At 44.9% G+C, this 12,019-nt stretch overlaps 1 protein-coding gene and 1 pseudogene across 1 annotated transcript; both read right to left on the bottom strand.

Moving 5' to 3' along the window:
• Positions 1-543: 543 nt before the first annotated feature.
• On the bottom strand, positions 544-8,110 carry LOC124017490 (low-density lipoprotein receptor-related protein 1-like; the record flags this gene model as incomplete). The annotated part of the gene is made up of 9 exons (XM_046332702.1): positions 8,075-8,110; positions 7,634-7,814; positions 7,213-7,435; positions 6,749-6,938; positions 5,456-5,578; positions 5,038-5,178; positions 3,840-3,965; positions 3,182-3,298; positions 544-624 (listed from the first exon to the last, which is right to left on the bottom strand). Coding segments are annotated over exons 2-9 (1,147 nt in total), but the record flags the coding sequence as incomplete, so codon positions are not given.
• A 23-nt stretch (positions 8,111-8,133) lies between these two features.
• Positions 8,134-12,019, bottom strand: part of LOC124017489 — a 43,222-nt pseudogene continuing 39,336 nt past the window's right edge.

Raw genomic sequence — 12,019 nt, 5'->3', positions numbered from 1 at the left:
GAGATATAGAGAGAGAAAGAGAGACAGAGAACAACAGAGAGAGACAGAGAGAGAGACAGAGAGACAGAATGAGAAAGAGAGAGAAAGACAGAGAGAGACAGAGAGAGAGAGAGAAAAAGAGAAAGAGAGACAGAATGAGAAAGAGAGAGAAAGACAGAGAGAGAGAGAAAGACAGAGAGAGAGAGAGAGACAGAGAGAGACAGAGAGACAGAGAGACAGAGAGACAGAGAAAGAGAGAAAGACAGAGAGAGAGAGAGAGAGAGAGAGAGAGAGAGAGAGAGAGAGAGAGAGAGAGAGAGAAAGACAGAGAGAGAGAGACAGAGAAGAGACAGAGAGAGAGACAGACACAGAGACAGAGAGACACACACACACACACACACAGGTAACATTTATTAAGAACTTTCATGAATAATCCATTATAAACGCTTATAAATGCTTAATACACTGTATACAAGTTATAAATGCTTAGGATTGGTAATACTTACAATACTTTAAGGAGACATAATGCCTAGTTAAATAAAAATATAAATAAATAATGCTCACCGTTATCACAGCGCCAGCTGACGTTGATGCAACGTCCGTTGGCACAGGTGAACTGGGTGAGGGGGAAGCAGGTGGGGTAGGCTGGGGGAGGAGAGAGGGAACCTTTCAAAATGGCGTCCTAGAAACACCATCATGAGCAACAAACAGACCTCTTTTGGCCCACTTGAAACTAAGTAGTGGAAGTGTCTAAAACCCCCAAACGGGGTTTTCCAACACACGCACAAATGCATCATAGCTAAAATGTTGCAGTATGTCTGCTTGGATGTGGTGACTGCTCTGAGTTTTTAGGAAATTAACAAACTGTCTGTCAGGTATGAACAGTGTGGTGATTTTTATTTTGAAATGCTGTGACCACACGCAGCATTTTCCCGAGTTGTAATCTTTCCTTGAGCTGAGATTCACCGGGTTCAGGTGGCAGGTGATGTCTGTTAAAACAGCCTTAATATCCACTGTGGATCATCCAGTTCTGGCTCCTCCCCCCTTGTTTGCAATAAATTCACTGATTTGATGGAGGAGAGAGAGAAATCTTTCCAAAACTCTGCCACGAGACAGCCATCTCACCTCATTGTGAAATAGCAAGTCGTCGTATTCTGTTTGGTATTCCTCCAATAACTCGCAGAATTGCCGTGATTCAGTTCCCTCCCAATTATAATGTTCACGCGCACGACTTGAAGTCACAGTCTGAGTTTAGCCACAAGTGCTTCCTGGATGAATGACACAATAAAATGTAAGAAAGGGAATGACAGATTTGCCCAGTCAATATTATTATCAGCAGAAAATGTAACAAGGGCTTTCAGAATATCCTCATGTTTGTCCCCGAAGGGTCAGTAAACATAAAAGTTCCTCTTTGAATGTCTCGCTTTGAGGGTAGCAGACCAAAACACATAATTGGGCAATGTCACTTATTGTAGTACATCAGTGCGTTCATCAAGCGGAATACTGAAACACCGATATGACAGTAATCAGTTGCTTAGCGATGTCCTCGTCAATGTCTTCTATGAGTCTTGTTATGGTCGAGTCTGAGAGTTGCAGTCCCTAATTTGCTTTAGGATCGGACCCTTTTTCCCATTCTGTCCTTAAATGACATACCCAAATCTAACTGCCTGGAGCTCAGGCCCTGAAGCAAGGATATGCATATTCTTGATACTATTTGAAAGGAAACATTTTTGAAGTTTGTGTAAATGTGAAATTAATGTAGGAGAATATTACATTAGATCTGGTAAAGTTATATTTTTAAAATCATCTTTCAATTGCTAGAGAAAGGCCACAATGTATTATTCCAGTTTAGACGCAATTTAGATGTTGGCCACTAGATGTGAGCAGTGTTTGTGCAATGTTTTAGACTGATCCAATGAACTATTGCATTTCTATGCAAAATGTTGTATCAAGTCTGCCCAAATGTGCCTAATTGGTTTATTGACACATTTTCAAGTTCATAACTGTGCACTCTCCTATAGCATGGTATTGTTTCACTGTAATACCTACTGTAAATTGGATAGTGCAGTTAGATTAACAAGAATCTAAGTGTTCTGCCCATATCAGATATGTCTATGTCCTGGGAAATGTTCTTGTTGCTTATAACCTCATGCTAATCACATTAGTGCACGTTAGCTCAACTGTCCCATGGGGGTCACCGATCCTGTAGAGGTTTTAAAATAGCATACAATATTTCGGCTGAGGCCAAAAAACATTATTTGACAATCTTTGCGTCTGTGAAGGCCTTGTTTCTCGCAAGTATCCATGTAATCTAATATGTTGCCTCTGTGCTTTTTCTCTGCAACAGTGCCAGATCTGGCCACCATTTGTTGTTGTCCTTTGAGCTGTCCTTTGAGTTGTGACATTTGGTTGTTTCTCATTTTGCTTTGTGGTGGATATGTTTTGTCAAAGTGACATGGTGTGACTGGGAATGTCGCTCTAAATTTGCTCGTTAAAAACAATTGACTGCCTTCTGGCAAATAAAACAAAGTGAGCTTGTCCCATCATGCAGTATCAAAAATACTTGTCTGTCCATTTCCTTTGAACTTTCTGTGTTCTTCTTGAATTGACCGCATCCTTCTCTAGCCACCAGAACCATGTTTGCTACGTTATCGAGCTGCATTTCCCGGCCTGCCATCTTCCTGTTTTTCTTGGTTCTCCAGTGGTTGTTTGTTCATAGCTGTCAAGATGTTCTCCAGCTTTTCCCTCGTTTTCATTGTCAATAGATGTATTTTTATTTTTTACAATAAATCATCCCATGTCGACCAAACTGTAAAATTAGCTAGTAGCAAACTGATATGTATCGGTCGCTGAACAGTTGCATTCTATTTCGGCAAACGTTTTATTTTGGCCTTTCTGTTTAACAGCTGTGCTATACTGCTATCTATCTGCCACCCAGGGAACAATTGACAAATTCAATTAAATGATTCAGGCCAGCATTAAACACATTGAATTGAAATTGTATCATTGCTATGTATTATGAATGGAAAATCACAGCGAGCCGCAAGAGTTCCTGCGGTCGCGCAATGAGTACCACTGGGCTAAAGCATAAATACATCTGGTGATCAGGCTTCAGGTATAGTGAGAAGAATTTCCAACGAAACACCAACCGAGCAAAATATAGAATGCTACAGAGGTGATGTGTGATGAGATAAGGACCCACCACAGGAGTCCGGCTCATCAGAACGGTCCCCACAGTCATCATCCAGGTCACATGTCCAGGAAGTGGGGATGCAGCGCCCACTGGCACACGCATACTGGTTGGGTGGGCACGTACGAGCTTGAAAGGGGTGGAAGATAATAGCATTATAGAGAGATGGGAAAGGTGTGTGTGTGTGTGTGTGTGTGTGTGTGTGTGTGTGTGTGTGTGTGTGTGTGTGTGTGTGTGTGTGTGTGTGTGTGTGTGTGTGTGTGTGTGTGTGTGTGTGTGTGTGTGTGTGTGTGTGTGTGTGTGTGTGTGTGTGCAGTGTTGAGGAGTAGTTAACTACATGCAGTTCAACTAATAATGTAACTACAATTTGCAGTAGCTTGGTGGTAGTTAAAATTCCAATATTGGTAGTGTTTCCAGTAGTTAATGACTGTTTTGCCATGTAGCGGTGTAGCTAACTACAGGGACTACACACTACTGTTTTACCATGTAGCGGTGTAGCTAACTACTGGAACTACACACTACTGTTTTACCATGTAGCGGTGTAGCTAACTACAGGAACTACACACTACTGTTTTGTGCAAAAATAATAGAAAATACAGGTGAAGTAGGCATCCGACCATAGTTTTTGTGTTCAATGGGCTAAATTACACATTATGTTAATTTTGTGTACCTGAGCAGGTGGTATTGGACTCATCCTCATCGTTTCCACAGTCATTGTCCCCGTCACAAAGCCATCGCAGGGGGATACAACGGTTATTCTGGCACTTGAACCGGTCCGATGGACACGTGTGCAGGTCTGGAGGAGAGAAAAGAAAGACAGTAGGATTAGAATGTTAGAATTAGAATGTAAGATCAATATAATTAAAACATTAGAATAAGAATGTAAGATCAATAGAATTAGAATGTTAGAATTAGAATGTAAGATCAATAGAATTAGAATGTAAGATCAATAGAATAAGAATGTAAGATCAACAGAATTCAAATGTAAGATCAATAGAATTAGAACATTAGAATTAGAATGTAAGATCAATAGAATTAAAACACTGGAATTAGAATGTTAGATAAATAGAATTAGAACATTAGAATTAGAATGTTAGATCAATAGAATTACAACATTAGAATTAGAATGTAAGATGTTTAGAATTAGAACATTAGAATTATAATGTAAGATCAATAGAATTAGAACATTATAATTAGAATGTAAGATCAATAGAATTAGAACATTAAAATTAGAATGTAAGATTAATAGAATTAGAACATTAGAATTAGAATGTAAGATCAATAGAATTAGAACATTAGTATTAGAATGTAAGATCAATAGAATTAGAACATTAGAATTAGAATGTAAGATCATTAGAATTAGAATGTAAGATCAATAGAATTAGAACATGTTTTTACAGTATCTCTACAAGAGGGACTGTGTCACAAAGGAGTCTCCTATAACTGGCCTAATATAAGGGGATTTTCAATAACTGTAAGTTCATAAAGCTGACATGACACATCTATAAGCACATTATGTTTTAGGATGATGGAGGTTCTGCTGCTCCGACTGCTCTGTCATGCACTGGAAGTGGAACTTTCATGTATACACAGAGAAATCCTAGTTTTACTAATTGTCACATGAAGAGAGAGATAGATGGAGAAACTATGGGCCTATTTAACAGTCAATAGATATTTAAAATTTAATTGATGCATGTTTCAAAGAAGAGGCAGTATTAGTGCTGGATCAGTTCTGCTGCTGCTCCTACTCAGCTCATGATTCTTAAATGTGCATGTCATGCATTGTTGTTATTGTTGTTGCTGTTGTTGTTGTGTGTGTGTGTTGCTCAGTAACCACGGCGAAGGAGTGGGGGAGTGACACTACTCACGGCAGAGCTCAGGCGCCTCGTCGCTGTTGTCCAAACAGTCGTTGTCACCGTCACACTTCCATCGCTCCTGGATACAGCGGTTGTTCTTACAGGCAAACTCTCCGGGCTGACACTGAGGAGGAGGGATGTAGGTGGGGTTGGCTAGGGAGAGAGAGAGAGAGAGAGTGAGGAAAGGAGAAGACTGTTACGGACACTCTAGTAGAGCAACGTCTCTTAATGTCAGCTGTTCATATTCGGGAAATATGGGATGCATTTATCTACTTATGAGGGCTATTAGAACCAATTCAGCTGAAGAAAGCAGGTCTGAGACATTCGTTTCTCCACTCACCAGCTTAAACATGGACATTCCATACAGCATCACAGATCAACTTAAAATAATATTTTAACATATTCTAATTGAGACCATCCCAATGCATACCTTTACAGGTGACATTGTCGTCATGCAGTATCTGGTCGTCAGCACAGCCACAGGACCTGCCATCAGGGATAGCCAGACACAGACTGCTGCAACCACCGTTTTTCACACGACACAGGTTGGTGCCTATTGAAACACCAACAGAAGACAGGCAGACAGGGCCGTTAGCATTGTTACCAAGCTCATTTCCTATTTGGGCCATTAAAGTACTCATTTATTCATGCATTCATTAATTCACATCTAGGCTAGCTAAATCACTGACACATTATAACCTTTTACGAAATTTGACAAGAAGTTTTGGCATGTTATGATGACACTTTATGACTTGCTTGTTCACTGTCTTGTATAGTGTTACCTAGTGTCACCCATATAGTGTTACCTAGTGTCACTCATATAGTGTTACCTAGTGTCACCCATATAGTGTTACCTAGTGTCACCCATATAGTGTTACCTAGTGTCAGCAATATAGTGTTACCTAGTGTCAGCAATATAGTGTTACCTAGTGTCAGCAATATAGTGTTACCTAGTGTCACCCATATAGTGTTACCTAGTGTCACCCATATAGTGTTACCTAGTGTCACCCATATAGTGTTACCTAGTGTCACCCATATAGTGTTACCTAGTGTCACCCATATAGTGTTACCTAGTGTCACCCATATAGTGTTACCTAGTGTCACCCATATAGTGTTACCTAGTGTCACCCATATAGTGTTACCTAGTGTTACCCATATAGTGTTACCTAGTGTCAGCAATATAGTGTTACCTAGTGTCACCCATATAGTGTTACCTAGTGTCACCCATATAGTGTTACCTAGTGTCACCCATACAGTGTTACCTAGTGTCACCCATATAGTGTTACCTAGTGTCACCCATATAGTGTTACCTAGTGTTACCCATATAGTGTTACCTAGTGTTACCTAGTGTCACCCATATAGTGTTACCTAGTGTCACCCATATAGTGTTACCTAGTGTCACCCATATAGTGTTACCTAGTGTTACCCATATAGTGTTACCTAGTGTCAGCAATATAGTGTTACCTAGTGTCACCCATATAGTGTTACCTAGTGTTACCTAGTGTTGCACATATAGTGTTACCTAGTGTTACCTAGTGTCACCCATATAGTGTTACCTAGTGTCACCCATATAGTGTTACCTGGTGTTACCCATATAGTGTTACCTAGTGTTACCTAGTGTCACCCATATAGTGTTACCTAGTGTTACCCATATAGTGTTACCTAGTGTTACCTATATAGAGTTACCTAGCATTATCCATATAGTACTTTCCATTAAAGTTACCTTGCTGCTGGTGAGCGTCATACACGCGGATCTCGAAGAGGGGTGGTCGTTCATTTCGGAGCAGCGTGACAGTGCTGGTGGTGGTGTCCAGTTTGAAGATGCTGCCGCCACGGTACTCGTTCCAAAACAGGAAGTGCTTGTAGTGACACAAGCCGAAGGCGTGGTTCAGCTCACTTCCCTCATACACCATCTGACCAATGAGAGAGAGAAAATTATCATACAACATAGATCATGACCCCTGGTCATGGTGAAAGTCAAAAGCATAGAAGCCTCTTTTTTATATATACATTTTGGGAGTATTTGCTGACACTTGATTTAGACAGTTTGGCAATCAGATGGGATATAGGCAGGTGGGAGAAACAGTAGGAGTGTGGATGTGGGATTGAACCTCAGTCTCTGGTGGGGAGATGTGTACATGTGTGATCATTAGGTTAGGTCTAGGCTTAGTAAGCAGTCTAACTGACCTTGCGCTCTGTGGTGTTGAGGTAAACCATCTCGATGCGGTCGTAGTATGCATCCACCCAGTACAGGACACCCTGCGGGATGTCCAGACTCAGGCCGTTGGGCCACAACACTGTCTTACTGGTCAGCAGGACCTGGTCATGCGAACCGTCCATCCATGCCTTCTTGATCTTCCCTCGGTTAGTCTTCTTGGGGTCCTCCTCCCAGTCTGTCCAGTACATCCACCTGGAACACAATCACACGTTCTGTTAGAGCATTACTACGTTTGCAAACTGCAAGTAACTTTCCTGAAATTCACAGGTTTTCCAGAAATCCCCCAAAAAGTGTTCCCCCAGGAATCCTCCTGGGAGAGATGGATACTATAGCTACTATAGTGAGATGGATACTATAGCAATAGAACATAAGGAGGGCATAATGTCTGACCCGTGCTGGGGGTCCACGACGATGGCGCGAGGGTGGGTCATCTTGCCCTCAATGAGGGTCTTGCGTGTCTGAGAGGCCTTCTCCAACCTGGCCACACTGATGGTCTTCATGGGCCCGTCGTCTGTCCAGTATAGGTTACCTGCCATCCAGTCTACCGCTATCCCCTCCACGGTGTGGATGCCTGAAGGAAGGAAAGGGGGGAAGGGACAGAAGGATAGAGAGAGGGAGAGAGCGGGAAAGAGCGAGAGTGACTTTCTACTAGGGCTTGGTATTGGCAGGGACCTTTGTATCACAATTCCTAGGTAGCTATCTGATATATCTCGTGATTCTATATGCATCAGAGTTCTATATGAATTGCGATTTGATTTTGTAATAGGGTGGAACAGAGGGTTGTTGTAAAGCATTTCATGTGAAACACTATGGTACCAGATCAGTCCTCACCATCCTTCAGGATGGTGTCTCTCTCGGTGCCGTCGATCTTCTGCCGTCAATTATATAACTCACGGCGTCAGCGAAGTAGACGACTCGCTCTCGGCGTGGAAGTCCAGCGCCAGCGGGTTCATCAGGTTCTCAATGGGGATCATGTACTCGTCTGGGACTTTGGCATTCATGTCCATGCCACGTATGATGCCAGGGCGGCCCTTACCGTACACCAGGAACAACTCATGTTCAGGTTCTGCAGAGGGAATATCAGAAAACATTCCATCATTGTCATGTCGTGGTTATATAAATGGTACATTTTTTTTACTTCGAGAAATTATATTCAACTCATATTGCTACTACATAAATTGCAGGTCTGTTCTGTATGGAGTTCAATGCTGAGCTGAGATGTGCTGTTGTGTGTGATTTCCATGCTATACTCAGTGTATGGCATTCAATTCAATTAATTTCAATTCAAACTTAGAAAGTACTCACTCTTGCAGGACTTCCCATCGCTGCCCAGGCTGAATCCAGAGCGACAGCGGCAGGTCCAGGTCTTGTGGCTGTTCCCCAGCAGACAGAGGTCTGAGCAGCCTCCTGGCTTCTTAAACTGGTCCGGGGCACACGCATGACTCTTCTCTCTCACTGGGCACCAGCGGACAAGAGAGGGGTCAAGGGGCAGTGGTCAGAAGTGAATGATCAGCACTAGGCACCAACATGGCTACACAGACAGATAGATACTCTTCTGGACTCCTCCAGCTAGGATGTTAGGAAAACGGTACCATCATTTTGCTGCCCTAGGCCTGTACCTAGATGGAGGTTGGCGTGTCTGGTGGTACACGTGCAGGGCTGGAACAAAAACCTGTGCACACTACGTTCCAAACTTCATGGCAAAGATTGTCCAATTCCTACAGCGGCTGTTCTGGATACATGCATGGGGGTTTGTGGGTGTGAAATTACCTGGGGTTGGCGTCTCTGATGGTACACGTGCAGGGCGGCGCCGCGGTCCACCCTGGTAACCACTGTGTAGTCAGAGGAGTTGAAACGGTTGATCCGGATCACACTGGTCTTAGCGGGGTTTAGGTTGCCTTCGTCTGAGTTGGTGGCGTACAGGTAGTTCTCAAACACCGTCAGCCCATAAAGGTGTTCAATCTAACAGAATAACAACAGAAACACAGTCCGAGTTGGTGTCTGTATGTGTATTGTGTATGTGTGTATGTGCGTGTGTGTGTCCTCACCAGCAGGCCCTGTATGATGGTGTGTCTGTTCTTGCCTTCGTAGTCCACCACCTCTCGTAGTCCAGGTAGGCATCAGCCCAGTAGACCAGCCTGTTGACCAGGTCCAGGGTGATACCGTGGGGGAACACGATCTTACTATCCACCAGCTTGGTCCGGTTCTGACCGTCCATGTCACAACGCTCCACCTTGGGAGTTTGACCATAGTCCGTGAAGAATACCTTCCTGTAGGGAGCGAGGTGAGGTAGAGGAGCGAGGGGAGGTAGAGGAGCAAAGGGAGGTAGAGGAGCAAGGGGTGGTAGATGAGCGAGGGGAGGTAGAGGAGCAAAGGGAGGTAGAGGAGCGAAGGGAAGTAGAGGAGCGAAGGGAGGTAGAGGAGAGAGAGGGGATGTAGAGGAGTGAAGGGAGAGGTAGAGGAGCAAGGGGTGTAGAGGAGCAAAGAGAGGTAGAGGAGCAAAGGTAGAGAGCAAGGGGTGGTAGAGGAGCAAGGGGAGGTAGAGGAGCAAGGGGTGGTAGAGGAGCAAGGGGTGGTAGAGGAGCAAAGGGGTGTAGAGGAGCAAGGGGAGGTAGAGGAGCAAGGGGAGGTAGAGGAGCAAGGGGTGGTAGAGGAGCAAAGAGAGGTAGAGGAGCAAGGGGAGGTAGAGGAGCAAGGGGAGGTAGATGAGCAAGGGGTGGTAGAGGAGCAAGGGGAGGTAGAGGAGCAAGGGAGGTAGAGGAGCAAGGGGAGGTAGAGGAGCAAGGGGGTAGAGGAGCAGGGGAGGTAGAGGAGCAAAGGGAGGTAGAGGAGCAAGGGGAGGTAGAGGAGCAAGGGAGGTAGAGGAGCAAGGAGGTAGAGGAGCGAGGGGAGGTAGAGGAGCGAGGGAAGGGAGGTAGAGGAGCAAAGGGAGGTAGAGGAGCAAGGGAGGTGGAGGAGTGAAGGGAGGTAGAGAGCGAAGGGAGGTAGAGGAGTGAAGGGAGGTAGAGGAGAGAGGGAGGTAGAGGAGAGGGGGAGGTAGAGGAGAGAGGAGGTAGAGGAGTGAAGGGAGGTAGAGGAGCGAAGGTAGAGGAGCGAGGGGAGGTAGAGGAGCGAAGGGAGGTAGAGGAAAGGGGAGGTAGAGAGAGCGGAGGTAGGGGAGAGAGGGGAGGTAAAAGGGAGGTAGGAGCGAAGGTGGAGGAGTAGAGGGAAAGGGGAGGTAGAGAAGCGTTGAAGGGAGGTGGAGGAGTGAAGGGAGGTAGAGGAGAGAGGGGAGGTAGAGGAGAGAGGGGAGGTAGAGGAGGAAGGGAGGTGAAGGGGGAGGTAGAGGAGCGAAGGGAGGTAGAGGAGCGAGGGGAGGTAGAGGAGCGAAGGGAGGTAGAGGAGCAAGAGGAAGGTAGAGGAGAGAGGAGGGGAGGTAGGGAGTAGGGGAGGTAGAGAGGGGGAGGTAGAGGAGTGAGGGGAGGTAGAGGAGCGAAGGGAGGTAGAGGAGCAAAGGGAGGTAGAGGAAAGGGAGGTAGAGGAGCAAAGGGAGGTAGAGGAGCAAAGGGAGGTAGAGGAAAGGGAGGTAGAGGAGCGAACGGAGGTAGAGGAGTGTGTGGGGATATTAAATTGAGGAAAGGGAGGGCTGACCGCATTATAATGTACTTCTTCAATTTATATTTGACCCCTCACATTCAAGATGCACCAAACCATTTTGACGTGCCAGCATCAACAAGGGTAAGTGATCATGCATGTTGCATGTGTGTGTACGTCTTAGAGGAGGAAGTGTTCTGACTGACTAAGGGCTGGGTGGGCAGTCACCTGACTGACTAAGGGCTGGGTGGGCAGTCACCTGACTGACTAAGGGCTGGGTGGGCAGTCACCTGACTGACTAAGGGCTGGGTGGGCAGTCACCTGACTGACTAAGGGCTGGGTGGGCAGTCACCTGACTGACTAAGGGCTGGGTGGGCAGTCACCTGACTGACTAAGGGCTGGGTGGGAAGTCACCTGACTGACTAAGAGCTGGGTGGGCAGTCAACTGACCAGAAGGACCAAGGGGAAGTACACAAGAAAGCATCTCAGGGCACTTCTTAGGGGTCTCTGGGGTTGTTATCGGGGTAGTGCTCACCCCATGAGGGGGTCCAGGGCGATGCCTTTAGGGTTGTAGAGCTCCTGATCCAGCAGAGTGACACACGTCTGGCCGTCAACATTGCACACAAATATACGATCGTCCACGTTGTCCTCAAAGTAGAAGTTTCCTGTCAGCCAGTCAATAGCCATCTGCTCCACATCTGGTGGGATACAGAAAAGAGGTTACAGTGCAAAAGTATTCATCCCCTTTGGTATTTTCCTATTTTGTTGCACTACAACCTGTAATTTAAATAGATTTTTATTTGGATTTCATGTAATGGACAAAATATTCAAAATTGGTGAAATGAAATATTTTTTTTTTACTTGTTTCAATTTTATTTATTTTTTTAAACCGGAAAAGTGGTGCGTGCATATGTATGCACTCCCTTTGCTATGAAGCCCCTAAATAAGATCTGGTGCAACCAATTACCTTCAGAAGTCACATAATGAATTAAATAAAGTCCACATGTGTGCAATCTAAGTGTCACAAGATCTCAGGGTATATATACACCTGTTCTGAAAGGCCCCAGAGTCTGCAATACCACTAAGCAAGGGGCGCCACCAAGCAAGCAGCACCATGAAGACCAATGAGCTCTCCAAACAGGTCAGGGACAAAGTTGTGGAGAAGTACAGATCAGGGTTGGGTTATAAAAAATATAAGAAACT

This window comes from Oncorhynchus gorbuscha, unplaced genomic scaffold, assembly GCF_021184085.1.
Source record: "Oncorhynchus gorbuscha isolate QuinsamMale2020 ecotype Even-year unplaced genomic scaffold, OgorEven_v1.0 Un_scaffold_2567, whole genome shotgun sequence".
In the NCBI taxonomy this organism is placed as follows: Eukaryota; Metazoa; Chordata; class Actinopteri; order Salmoniformes; family Salmonidae; genus Oncorhynchus; species Oncorhynchus gorbuscha.
Note: the sequence above shows the minus strand (reverse complement) of the source record. Positions and strands in the feature narration are given on the sequence as shown.